General features: G+C 59.2%; 1 protein-coding gene across 1 annotated transcript in view; it reads right to left on the minus strand.

The window, feature by feature from the left end:
- The window catches only part of LOC102898934 (chloride channel protein ClC-Kb), an 11207-nt gene extending 459 nt beyond the window's left edge, over window positions 1-10748 (minus strand). Inside the window, exons 1-17 of the mRNA XM_006914417.1 lie at window positions 10649-10748; window positions 9830-9958; window positions 8905-9033; window positions 8131-8270; window positions 7740-7817; window positions 7574-7652; window positions 6942-7067; window positions 6564-6648; window positions 6321-6422; window positions 5616-5700; window positions 5181-5354; window positions 4699-4768; window positions 4420-4530; window positions 3881-4094; window positions 2828-2961; window positions 998-1086; window positions 760-843 (exon numbers count right to left, since the gene is read on the minus strand). Of these exons, the coding sequence (XP_006914479.1) occupies window positions 760-843; window positions 998-1086; window positions 2828-2961; window positions 3881-4094; window positions 4420-4530; window positions 4699-4768; window positions 5181-5354; window positions 5616-5700; window positions 6321-6422; window positions 6564-6648; window positions 6942-7067; window positions 7574-7652; window positions 7740-7817; window positions 8131-8270; window positions 8905-9033; window positions 9830-9958; window positions 10649-10748 (1929 nt within the window). The remainder of the gene's footprint in view (window positions 1-759; window positions 844-997; window positions 1087-2827; window positions 2962-3880; window positions 4095-4419; window positions 4531-4698; window positions 4769-5180; window positions 5355-5615; window positions 5701-6320; window positions 6423-6563; window positions 6649-6941; window positions 7068-7573; window positions 7653-7739; window positions 7818-8130; window positions 8271-8904; window positions 9034-9829; window positions 9959-10648) is intronic.
- Between the last annotated feature and the right edge of the window lie 519 nt (window positions 10749-11267).

The following is an 11267-nucleotide window of genomic DNA, read 5'->3' on the forward strand; positions in this document are numbered from 1 at the left end:
TTGTGTGCCTGGAAGAAGGGTCATTGGGAAACCCTGAAGGACAGATGGCACCCACCCGCCCCTCTGGCTTCAACTTCTCCCTAACCTGAGGGCTTTGAGCAGAGGTGGAGGCTCTGGCTTGGGCTCTGCCCGGTGGTACCCATGCCCCCACGTCTCTCAGCCGGGAAGGGAAGCGGGTGGGTGATGGTGGGTGGAATATCAGGAGCAATGTCCAAAGTGACCAGCAGGGGTTGCCAGAGTCCACACAAGGGACCAGTGGAAAAGTCCTGTTAATCTAGCATCATCCTGTGGCACCGAGAGGTTGGGTCCATCCTTAGGTCCCCAGCCTGCTTCTGCCCCTCCCTGACCCAGTGTTGCAGGCTCTGTGTTCGTGGGGTATGGAGGACTTGGTATCAGCAGGTAGAGTGATTAAATAATTTGCCCAAGATCACACAGGGTGAAAGAATGTGGTGTGTCTGAAATTGAAACCCATGTGTGCTGTGATGTAAGGACATAGTTTTAACCACTGCCTCTCTCTACCCGGAGGCTTCTATTTTGCAAGTCCTCTCACTTCTCTAGTCTCTGCATCATCCAACATCCCCGGAGCGAGGCTCAGAGAGGGCAGGAACTGCTATGTCTGTTCTGCAGATGAGCAAGTGGGCCCAGGAGTTACAGGCAGCCACACTGTGTGCCAGGAAAGCTGGAGCTAAAGTTTCCCTCTCAGGCTCCTCCCCTCCGCCCTAGAGTTCTTGTCTGCCCCATGCCCGGTCTCCCCATTACCTGGTGCAGGGAAGTCTCCGGGGACAGCTGCAGGGTCACTGGCTCCGTGGGGCAGCCCCGAGTCAAGATGTCCTGGAGACACCACTGGGGGTGGGGGAAGGGTTATGGGGGCCTGGGCCAGCCTTCTCCTTCCCCGGGCTGCCCCTCTCAAACCACCTCTCCCACGGGTCAGCTGGCCTGTCCCTTCACAACCCTGATGACCCCCCACCCCCTCCCAACACCCAACACGAGTACCCACCTGGTGCCCTGGTGCCCAAGAGGGTGGCTCAGCCTGGAGAGCCTGCACCAAGTGGGCCCTTCGCAGGGTACCCACCAGGATCTGAGAATCTGGACAAGTGGAGAGAGGGAGACGGGGAGGGGGAGGGAGGGGGAGGGGAAGGAGGAGAGAGGAGGGGAGGAGGAGGGCAAGGGCTGCATTATGAAGATGGAACTTGCATTTCTACTATGTTTCCGGGAACCTGCAACAGCCTATGGGTCAGGAGCTATTATCTCCTATTTTGTAGAATCAGAAACTGAGGCTCAGAGGCACAGAGAAGTTAATTGTCTTACCCAAGGTCCCTCAGCTTCTGCTGTGGCGGTGAGGTAGCCAAGGCTGCCAGGGGGCCAGGAGGGAGTCTGCTGACCCTAAGGTTCCCCAAGAGGCAGGGCTTCAAGGCAGGAGCAGGTTTGGGACACTTGAATGAAGATGTCAGTGCCCAGGGCTGGGCTTTATCCCTCACTTCCCACAGGAAGTTTCATGTCCGGCTCAGCCCAGTGAAGGCATGAACCTGGGAGGCCACCATATTCTGAGGTCCTACTGTGTGCTGGGGGCTTGGCAAATCTCACTCCAGAGTATCACTGGAGTTTGCAGGTATTCAGTTTTGAGGGGACAGCCTGGTATTTTTGCTTCTTATCTGAACTAGGCTTATATGTGCTCCCTCTTTTAAAAAAATAACTCGAGCGATTTCTTGGGTGAGAGCAGGGTCCCACAGCCCAGCTCTGCGGGTTGGGAGCTTTTTGCTTCCTGTGGCTCTAAGGGTAGAGTGGACTTTGTCTTGGAGGCCAATTCCGTCTTTGTTCCACGAGGCGAAGCCTCTAGGAGGGGTTCTCCATTAGTGAATACGTTCAAATGGGATATTTGAACATATTCACTAATATCCCACGTTCTGTGGGATAAGGGTGTCCCAGTTTGGGTGGGGAGAAGGGCCTGGTGTCTGGGATGAGACCCTCTGACAACTCCATTCTGTATTGGTCCCTGTTTTCCAGACGAGGCAACTGTAGTTCATAGAGAGTTGACCCCTGGTTCTGCTGCTCATAAGTGGCTTTATGCCTCTTGGGGTGGTTATGGGGGTGACCCATATGGCTGTGCCTGCTGCTTACCGTACCTGCCCAAGGGACAAGTGGGGACCCAAATCCAGCTGTGCTATGCTTGCCAAGTGTACACCGGGTCTCATTTGCACAAAGGAGACGTAAAGATTGACAGTGACCCCGAGTGGATGTGGTTGCCCCACCCCCAACTTATCTTTCCCACTCATAGGATACTCGTCCCAATGGGAAATGATGTTCTAGCCAGATCCTTCCCAAAGATTCAGCGTATGTGTTTCTTAACGAGGGCTCAGATTCATTGTTCTTTAAAAAGATGTTCTTCTCATGACATCGGGGATTGTGAAGGGGACTCAGCTGAGGGACGCTTGAAGGGGAGACTGAGAGGAAGAGCCCTTCCAAATGACTCTGCTAGTGCCACCATCATCCTGCCCCTAGTCCCCAAGCACACCGGGCGTGGTTTCCAGAATTCCGAGAGCTGACTGTGGGGAGCCTTACGAGAATCCTCTCATCTCTCATTTAAACATCTCGGCCACCTCAAAGTAGGATGGCTATAATCTCCATCTTACTCATGAGGAAACAGGCTCAGAGAGGTGAAGTGATTTGCCCAATGTCACGCAGCTGCAGAGCCAGGATCCAGATTCATGTCGGCCCGACAGGTCCAATGCCCTGCTTCCCCTTTCCTGGGCCTGACCCTCCAGGGTCCAAGAGGAAGGTAGAGAGAATGCCCCTCCCCACTCTCCCTTCCCCTCTTCCTGCTAGGCACCTGTGCTCTCCACCAGGGGGTACTCGGCCAAGTCTGTGGAGGTCACGACCTTGACCACCTCCTCCAGTGGCATGTCCTTGGCCAGCGTGGTGATGGTACAGTTCATGAAGTGCTCCACAATGACACGGTGAGAGCTGGGGGCAGAGGGATGGTCCCATCAGGTCCTGGAGTGGGGGCATCCCCAGACCCCAGGACAAGGCGGGGGAGCTGGGGGATTTCTGCTGGTTCTCAGGTGTGGGCAGGGCCTGAGAGGTTCCCAGAATGAGCAGCTCCTAGAACCCTGAGGTAGAGAGGAACCTGAGGACCGGCTTACCTGTGTATGGCCTGGCTCTGAATTCTCAGCCCCCTGGATCCCTGTCTCCCCGCTACCCGCCCTCCCCGCAACCGGCTTTGGTCTGTTTTATTCAGAATCCTTCCCTAGAGAATGTCATTTGAAAAAAGTCTGATAGCAAAAAGGAAAAAAAAAAAAAAGCTTTAACGTTTGAAAAGCAATCGCATTTTACAGATGGGGAAACAGGTCCACAGCAAGGTGGCAGCTGGCACGTGTTTGGCGCTGGGCCTGGGACCTGGGATTCTCAGGGCCTCCTCGTCCTGCCTCTCAGGGGACAGAGGCTGCTGTGGTCCCACCTGGTCCAGCGAGGACCTCGAACCCCATTTCCACGCCAGTTCCACCTCCAGCACACAATGTCCCAGCGAGAACAGCAGAGCAGGAGCGGAGAGCGGGGAGGGGCCCCCCCAGACCTGCTGCTGACTCTCTGTGTGACCGGGAGCAAGACATGGCACGTCTCTGAGCCCCAGTTTCCCACCAATGGGCAACATCTGTTCTGTTGTGAAGACAGACTAATGACTAGTAAAGTGCAGAGGCCCAGGAGGCCAAGGCCCAAGGTCACTCAGGGAGCTTCAGAGAATGGAGACAACAGGGCAGCTGCGTGTCGGCCCTCCCACACCACCCACGTCCAAGGTCAGCTGCAGTGGGGTGTTTGGGGGGATCCACCCCCAGCCCACCCAGACACCGTTGCCTCTGGCAGCCGGCCTGAGGCAAGTGCTGCTCACCTGATTTTTCGGCACCGGATCCATGGAAGATACGGCAGCTTCTTGACAATAATGGTGCCATCGTAGAAGGAGGGCTGGAAGCTCTGGGCGATGGCATTGGCCATCAGCACTGCCATCAGTATGGGCAACGCGTGCACGATCTGGCCGGTCATCTCAAAGGCCAGCAGCGCCGTTGAGATGGAGTGGGTCACGGCCCCTGAGAAGGCCGCAGCCCCTGCAGGAAGCAAAGCCAGGGCAGGGGGCTCAGGCCGAGGGCCAGCCTCATGCAGACGCCAAGGCTGATATGGCTGTGGCCAAGGGCTAGGGTGGGAGTTGTCCAGAGGCCACATGCTGACCAGGGCTGGAAGTGCCCCAAAGCCTGGGCTTCGTAAGGAGGAAGGGCAGTAAGGAAGAGGATGAAGGGTTAGGGACAAGACAAGCTGGAGAGCGCACCGGGGGCTCAGGGAAGGGAGAGGAGCTCGCCGAGGGGCTCAGTGACCACATCACGCCCGGCTGATTCTCCAGGTCCAGCCCACCCAAGGGGGACCTGGCCCACTTACCTGCCAAGGCATAGCCTCCAGGCATGATGGGGTTGGTGGCTCCTCCGGCCACGATGCCCTCAGGGAAAGCAAAAGAGAGGATCTCCCCTATGAGGCGCCCGGTGGCAGCTCCTGGTCACAGAGTTAGGGTGAGGAAGGGGAGCGGGGCTGACCCGGCCCCCACAGCCCTCCATCCTTGGGGACCAACCTCAGTACCATCCCGGGGAGGGAGGGGCAGACCAGAGCCATGGCCCTGCCCCAGATGCCTGAACCTCTAGGACCCTCAGGCCCCAGACTCACCGAAGATGAACACAGGCAGGAAATACCCGGCAGGTATGGGGATCGTGGTGGCCAGAATCAGCATCCAGAACTGTTTGGGGGAAAGAGCGGGCAGGGCAGGGAGGACGGGACGGAGAGTGTCCCAGGGAGGACGAGGATGCCCGGGCCCAGGCCCCTCACCAGTGTCTGGTGTCAGGGAAGGCACCGGCCAGCGGAAGGAACCTCACCCTGACAAAGTGCCTACTGTGTGCCAGGAGCTCTCCTTTCTTCCCTCTTAACCTTCCCTTTGAGGTAGGCACAGTAACTACTCCATTTTCAAAACAAAGAAACCAAGGTTCGGAGAGCTGAAGGTCTAGCCCAGGGCCACGCAATGGGCATGGTCAGGCCAGGGAGTCTGGCGGGGAGGCACAGGCGCTGTGCTGCATTCCGTGGGGAGGCACCCCCATCCCACCCAAGACTCGTCTCGGCTCTGGGCACGCCCCTGGGGACCCTAAGACACCCACCTTCATAACCAGAAAGAAGGTAAGGGTCCCAAAGATGGTGAACCGCGGGTGGTACCACTCGAACCACAGGTTCTGGGGGTCAGGTTCCGTGGGCCAGGGCGGGGACGAGTTCCGGGTCATCAGCGCCCACGAGTTGTTGTCAAACAGTGAGTCCAGGTGCTCCTCCATGGACAGCTGGAGCAGGAGCAGGTCGGAATTCTGCACGGGGGGTGGGGCAGCAGTCCCTACCACCCGCCACTGCCGGACCCCGCCTCATATCCTCCTCTGCCACTCCCCATCAGCGTGGGGAGACCTTGGGACTGGCCCAGAGCCTCCCGGACCGATGCAAAGGCCTCTCCTTCCAGGTGTCGTGGGGGTTAAGTGAGACAACAGGAAGAAAGTGGGAAATGAATCAGGGGGTTCCCCAGTCCCGCTGCCCAGCTCAGGGCCTCTTACCCGAGAAGCCATGAAGCGGCCCAGGCCGGGGGGGTAGGTGATGGAGGCAAGAAGCAAGGCGGCCAGGGCAGAGTACAGAGGCTTGCTGTGGGGGCGGGGGATAAGCTCCAGTGCCAGCACCCCATGGAAGAGGACCTGGGCCCCACCACCCTGGGGGCTGACACTCAGGCAGAAGGAGGCAGATGGGGCAGGGTCATGAGCCAGGCCCTCTCAGGGAGAGGGAGCCGTGGGGGTCGGCCCACCCACCATAGCTCTGGGTAACAAGGGGGCAGGGCTAATAGGAGAGTTTGGGACAGAGGTCAGCCAGGCCAGGGTGGGGCCAGCGCATGGCTAGTCTAGGGCAGAGGAGGCCTGGCTGACTTTAAAGTATCAATGCCAGGGGGCAGGCAAGGTTTGGGGAGGAGAGGATGCGCAGCAAGGGGCTTGGGGCTCGGTGGAAAAGTGGGGTTCAGTGAGGGAGTGAGGACTCAAGGAGGAGTGGGGGTTACACGGAGGAGGTAAGCAGGGGGACTCGTGACTGTGGGGACCTGCAGTTGGGTATTATGAAGGAATAGGGGCTCCATACGTGGGGTGTGTGCTAGGGAGGTTTGGGGAGCTCAGTAGGAAGATAGGGCTGCAGTCAGGGGGCGGGGCTCTATATAAGGGAGTCGTGGGCTCGAAGCTGAGAATTCTCAGAGGATCTCGCAAGCCCAGCTCAGAGCCCACCTGGTGGCCAGCAGTTTGGAGGTGATGGGATTGATCTTGACAAAGTTGAGGAACTCTCGCTGACAGAAGAGGTAGGCGCAGCTCAGGATGCCGCAGATGGCCCTGCAGGGAGGGCGGGCGAGTCCAGAGCCCCAGAACCAAGGCTGCAGTTCAGGCCTGGAGAAGACCACCCCCCCCCCTCGCCCCGCGCGCGCGCACACACACACACGCACATTGCGCTGAGGGGCCCAAGGCACCACTCACCCCAGCACCACAAAAAAGAAGATTTCCGGCAGGTCAAAGGGGATGTCCACTCGGAAGTTGGTCTTATAGAGAGAGGTGATGGTCTCTGGGTGGATAGGGGGGAGTGAGGATCAGGGACCACACTCCCACCCCAGCCCTGGCCCCTGCTCCCTGCCCAGCGTTGCCCCTTCTACTGTCAGGGCCCCTCACCCTTTGTGCCTAAGACAGGTCAGCTCCCTTCTATCCTAGAAGAGGAGGGGAACAGGAAGGGGAAGAAGGAGGGAGGGAAAGGAGAGGAGGAGGGAAGAAGGGAAGAGAGAGGAAAAGAGGGGGCGAGGAGAGAAGGGGGAGGGGAGGCGAGGCGGGAGGCTGGAGTCAGGGGGTCCAGGCGAGGCTCACCCTGCTCGCTATTGAAGACCGCCAGGAGGCGGAACATGAAGGCACCACAGGTGGCAGCGAAGAAGCCCCTCCAGTAATCCCAGACGGTGAAGTGGGAAGAGACGACCTCGATGCTGAATAGGACGCCTGGGGGCCACGCTGGGCTTAGGCAGACCCGGCCTCCAGCCATCCCAGCGCCCTGACCCCTCCCGTCCTGCTCTCCGAGGGCCTGCAGACAGGGCCGCCCCTTCTCTTCGGTCCTCAACTGAAGGGAGGGGAGGGTAGCTGCCCAGGGAACACGGCCACCCCTGTGCAACCGCAGCCACCTCAATCCTTACAACAGCACTTTGGGGTGGGGACTGCTATGATCCCACTTCACAGATGAGGAAATGAGGCTCAGAGAGGTAAACTCACTGGTCCAGGGCCACACAGAGGGCTGGATCTCACCCCCAAGTCTCTCTACGGTAACCCCGAAGCATCTGGACACCCACCCACCCCCACCCTGTGACAGCGAGACTACTGTTAGAACCAAGAGCGAAATTAGCTCCTATGCCTCCTCCAGACTCCTCTACTGGGCAGAGGGAGCTGGTCAGTCTGGTGTGGGCGAGCTCCAGGTTTCGGGGGCAGGGGGCGGGGCAAAGGAAGCATCTCACCGCTGAAGGGAGCAGCAAAGACTGTGGCCACGCCCACTGCCGCCCCGGCCACCAGCAATTCGTTTTGCTTGCTCTTGTTCTGGGGGAATCCAGAATCCAGGGCTCAGGGCCAGCCCCCGCCCGCCCCCCTCATTTTTCCGAGAGGCGCCCTCCTTGAGCCCCTTACCTCAGACTCCCCAGTGGTCTTGGTGAGCACACGGCCCAGGTAGGCAGCGATCATCACAGACAGGTGCACGAAGGGGCCCTGCCGGGGAAGGTATGAGCACGGGGCCCACGTCTCGTCCTCTAGGGGGAGATAGGCCCTTCCTCCTTCCCCTCAGGGCCCAGGGTTGGCGGGAAGCAGGAATCTCATCCAGAGACAGCATGGCTGCTACACCACACCTACCTCCTCCATCTCCCCAACCCCGGGACCCAGCCTGCCTCCTCCCCAAGACTGACTCCCAAAGGCAGGCATTGGCCTGAGTCTCCTCTGATCCAGCTTGGGTGGGCAACAGGGAAAAGGCAGACGGAAGAAGGTTCAGGGTGAGGTGTGGGGGTGCTCTCGCACCTGCCCTTACCACTTTGCCTAGGAAGATGGTGCTGCCGGTGGCCAGGGTGCAGGTGAGGCCCACCACCTTGGCCCCGAAGTTCTTAATATCCAGGTAGTCCTCCAAGATCACGCCCGACAAGATGGTCTTCAGCTCCGGGATTCCAGAACCTTGTCAGGGGGTAGGTCCGGGGGCAGGAGGAGGGAGAACCTCTGGATTAAACTCTCAACACTTTACCCTGCAGAGTGTTTCAAATCACCCTCTTGTCAGGTCATCCTGAATCCTAGAAATTAGGATTCATAAACCCAGATTTCAGGGAGGAAGCTGAGGGTCAGAGAGGGGATGTGAGTTGTCCTTCCAACTGGGCCTGGCAGATGGCTATGGCAGGATGGGGGGTACCCAGGATAGGCTCTTAGGCCACCCTGGATGCACACCTGGAGCTCTCCTCTGCTGGCCTGGAGCTGGAGGCAGAGCTGAGAGGCCTGGAGGAGCTATGTCCTCATACAGAACCCCCACCCCGAGAATACCCTTGGCACTGTCCCTGCAGGCCACTAGTGCCCCCCATCACCACCCAGAAAAGCTCTCAGAAAGGAAGCAGAGTCATCAGCACTCAGCAGTCGAGATCTGGCCTCCTCGCTGTGTGACTGTGGGCAAGTGACACAACTCTTCTGAGCTTCTTCGGCTGTGAAATAGGGTTATTGCTTCCTGTCTCCCCCCATCAGAAGCCCAAGGGATATGAAAGGTTTGGGCCGGCGTGGACTGCATGCAAGTCACACAGGCAAACGGCCTGGTGTCTGGGCTCACCTCCTGAGGAGGGTGTGATGCTCTGTGAGAAGCCCGAAGAGAAGGAGACCAAGGCCACCGGATACACGGTCCAGGAGAGATACCGGAGCAGGTGGCTGTTCCCAATCTCCCGGTACAGCCACTTGTGTGCTGGGGACATCTGGGGGTCAGGGAGCCACCACAGGCTCTGTAGCCCTCAGATGCCCATTTACTGACCAGGAAATGGAGGCTCAGAGAGAAGAAGCCTAGGCCACCCAGTGAGTGGCAGATCCCCAAGAGGAGGCAGGAGCAGGACTCTGGACCCCCACCCAGTTTTGCCGCCCCCTAGCTGAAGAAGACTGGGCAACCTCTCAGAGCCTCTGCGTCCCTATCTGTCAACTGGGCTAGTGATGGTTGGTGCCTTCCTCACAGGGTCATTGTGAGAAATGAGACAGAGTGTGAAGCGTCCGAGACAGTGTCTGGTGCGGAGCAGGTCCTCATGATGACACCCGAGTAAGCCTCCCAGAGTAGGTGTGTTAGACCCTTCCTGCCCCACGCCCCCTCTTTCAGGGAGACCCCAAGGTGGAAAGAGCCTGCTGAAGCACGGTGGTCTAGGCAAGTGCCCTCCCCTCTCTACTGAGCTGAGAATGAGGAGGGAGCGGGGAGCAGAGGGAGCAGGGGCGGCAGGAAAGAGGGGAGCACAGAGTTCAGAGGAAAGGGCTCTTGGGAACATTCAGGTCTCTCTTGCTCACTATGCAGATGAGGAGACTGAGGCCCAGAGACAGGCAGGAGCCTGCCCAGGGCCACACAGCAAGTCAAGAGCAAAACCAGGGCTGGATCCAAGCTTCTTCCCCACCCCAACCCCTCCCCCAGCCCTGCTGCACCTGGCAGCCCCTCAGGCATCCCCGAGTGCGCATGCTCTGAAGCCCTGGGCCCAGAGCAGGCGTGCATGCCGGGCAGGGCTCACCTTGGACCACACGCCGAACGATGAAGCTCATGGTGAAGCTGATCAGGGCCATGAGCACCCCGAGGGTCATCAGGAAGTACCAGTCCTCACCCACACGGAACAGCTTCTGCTTTAGCCACTCCAGGCCACCTGGAGCAGGGGCATGGGGTCACAGCCAGAGACATCCCCTTCCATGGAGGCCTGGGCAAGCTCAGGGCAGGAAGGACAGGGGCAGCATGGGGCTGGAGCAGGTGGTTCAATTCAAGGGGGCCCGGAGGGGCCTCCGACTCATGTGAGGGGCAAATTTGTGGTGAGTGAAGGTTGCGGCACAGTGAATGCCAGGCTCATTGGCGCTGCCAGGGAGCCTTTGACCAGTCTGCCCTCCCCCAAGCCCTGCTTCGTACTGGGGTATTTATAAAAGAATGATCGAGGGGGCAGGGGTGTGGAGGGAGTGCTGGGGGCTACAGCTCTTTCATATCTCCACAGGGTCCGTAGCTTAGAGAACACAAGCATCTAGCAAGACCCCTGTGTTGCTGACCTGTGGGGCTAGTGTCAGGCCAGAGAGCACGCACTGGGCCCCTAGCAAGGCCCCTGGCGCAGTGATCAGGACCTGGGGCTGCAGTCCCAAAGGCAGAGGGCAGACATCTAGCATGTCTGACCCAGAGACAGGCAGATCCCTTCCCTCCCTGCCACCAGAAGACTCTGGCAGTGATGTCCGGGGCAAATGGAGGGAGGAAGGCAGCTCTCAGGCTTTCAGATGGGTGAGGGAGGTGGGGCCTGAGTAAGCAGTGGTGTCTTGAGAGGTCTTCGATGGGGAGGGGAAGCGGACCTGGCTCTCACCTCGGATGCCTCTGCGGATGCGAGGACATGGGCCCCACAGGTCCTGAAGAGTCACAGGGTTCCCGGAGGAGCCCTCCCGCAGCCCTACCAGCTCCTCCATCCGGTCCCTGATGCATCTGACAGACGATGGACCCCTGCTGAGCTGCTCTGCTTGGCCCTTTCCGTATTGCTACCTCACAGATAAAAAGGAAAGATGCTGTTTTCCTGTGCATGGGTGTGCACGCACGTGTGTGTGCACGTGCGCAGTTATCAGGAGAGACTTAAGTCTCGTGTGCCCTGTGGTGTCACCGAGGGTGTGCATGTGTGTGTTAATGTGCGGGGCGGGACAGGCTTCCTAGCTGTGCCCTCCGTGTCCGGCAGCACTTGGATTGAGGCGGGACCCCAAGCCTCAGAGCCCCCTCCCCCTCCTGCGGTCACCTCTCTCACCCTCCCTAGACATTTGGCTGCTCCCCCTGCTTGAGCGGTCTTGTTGCCCAGTGAAGTCACTCTCTCACAGTGGGCTCCCCACGGACAGTGCCCAGCCCTGAGCCCCTTTCCCCTCAGCTCGGGCCATAGAGGCAGGAAAAGCCCAGGCTCAGAAGGAGAGGCGTGAGGGACAAAACGAGGTGCTGGCTCCCCG

Source organism: Pteropus alecto, unplaced genomic scaffold (genome assembly GCF_000325575.1).
Source record: "Pteropus alecto unplaced genomic scaffold, ASM32557v1 scaffold125, whole genome shotgun sequence".
In the NCBI taxonomy this organism is placed as follows: Eukaryota; Metazoa; Chordata; class Mammalia; order Chiroptera; family Pteropodidae; genus Pteropus; species Pteropus alecto.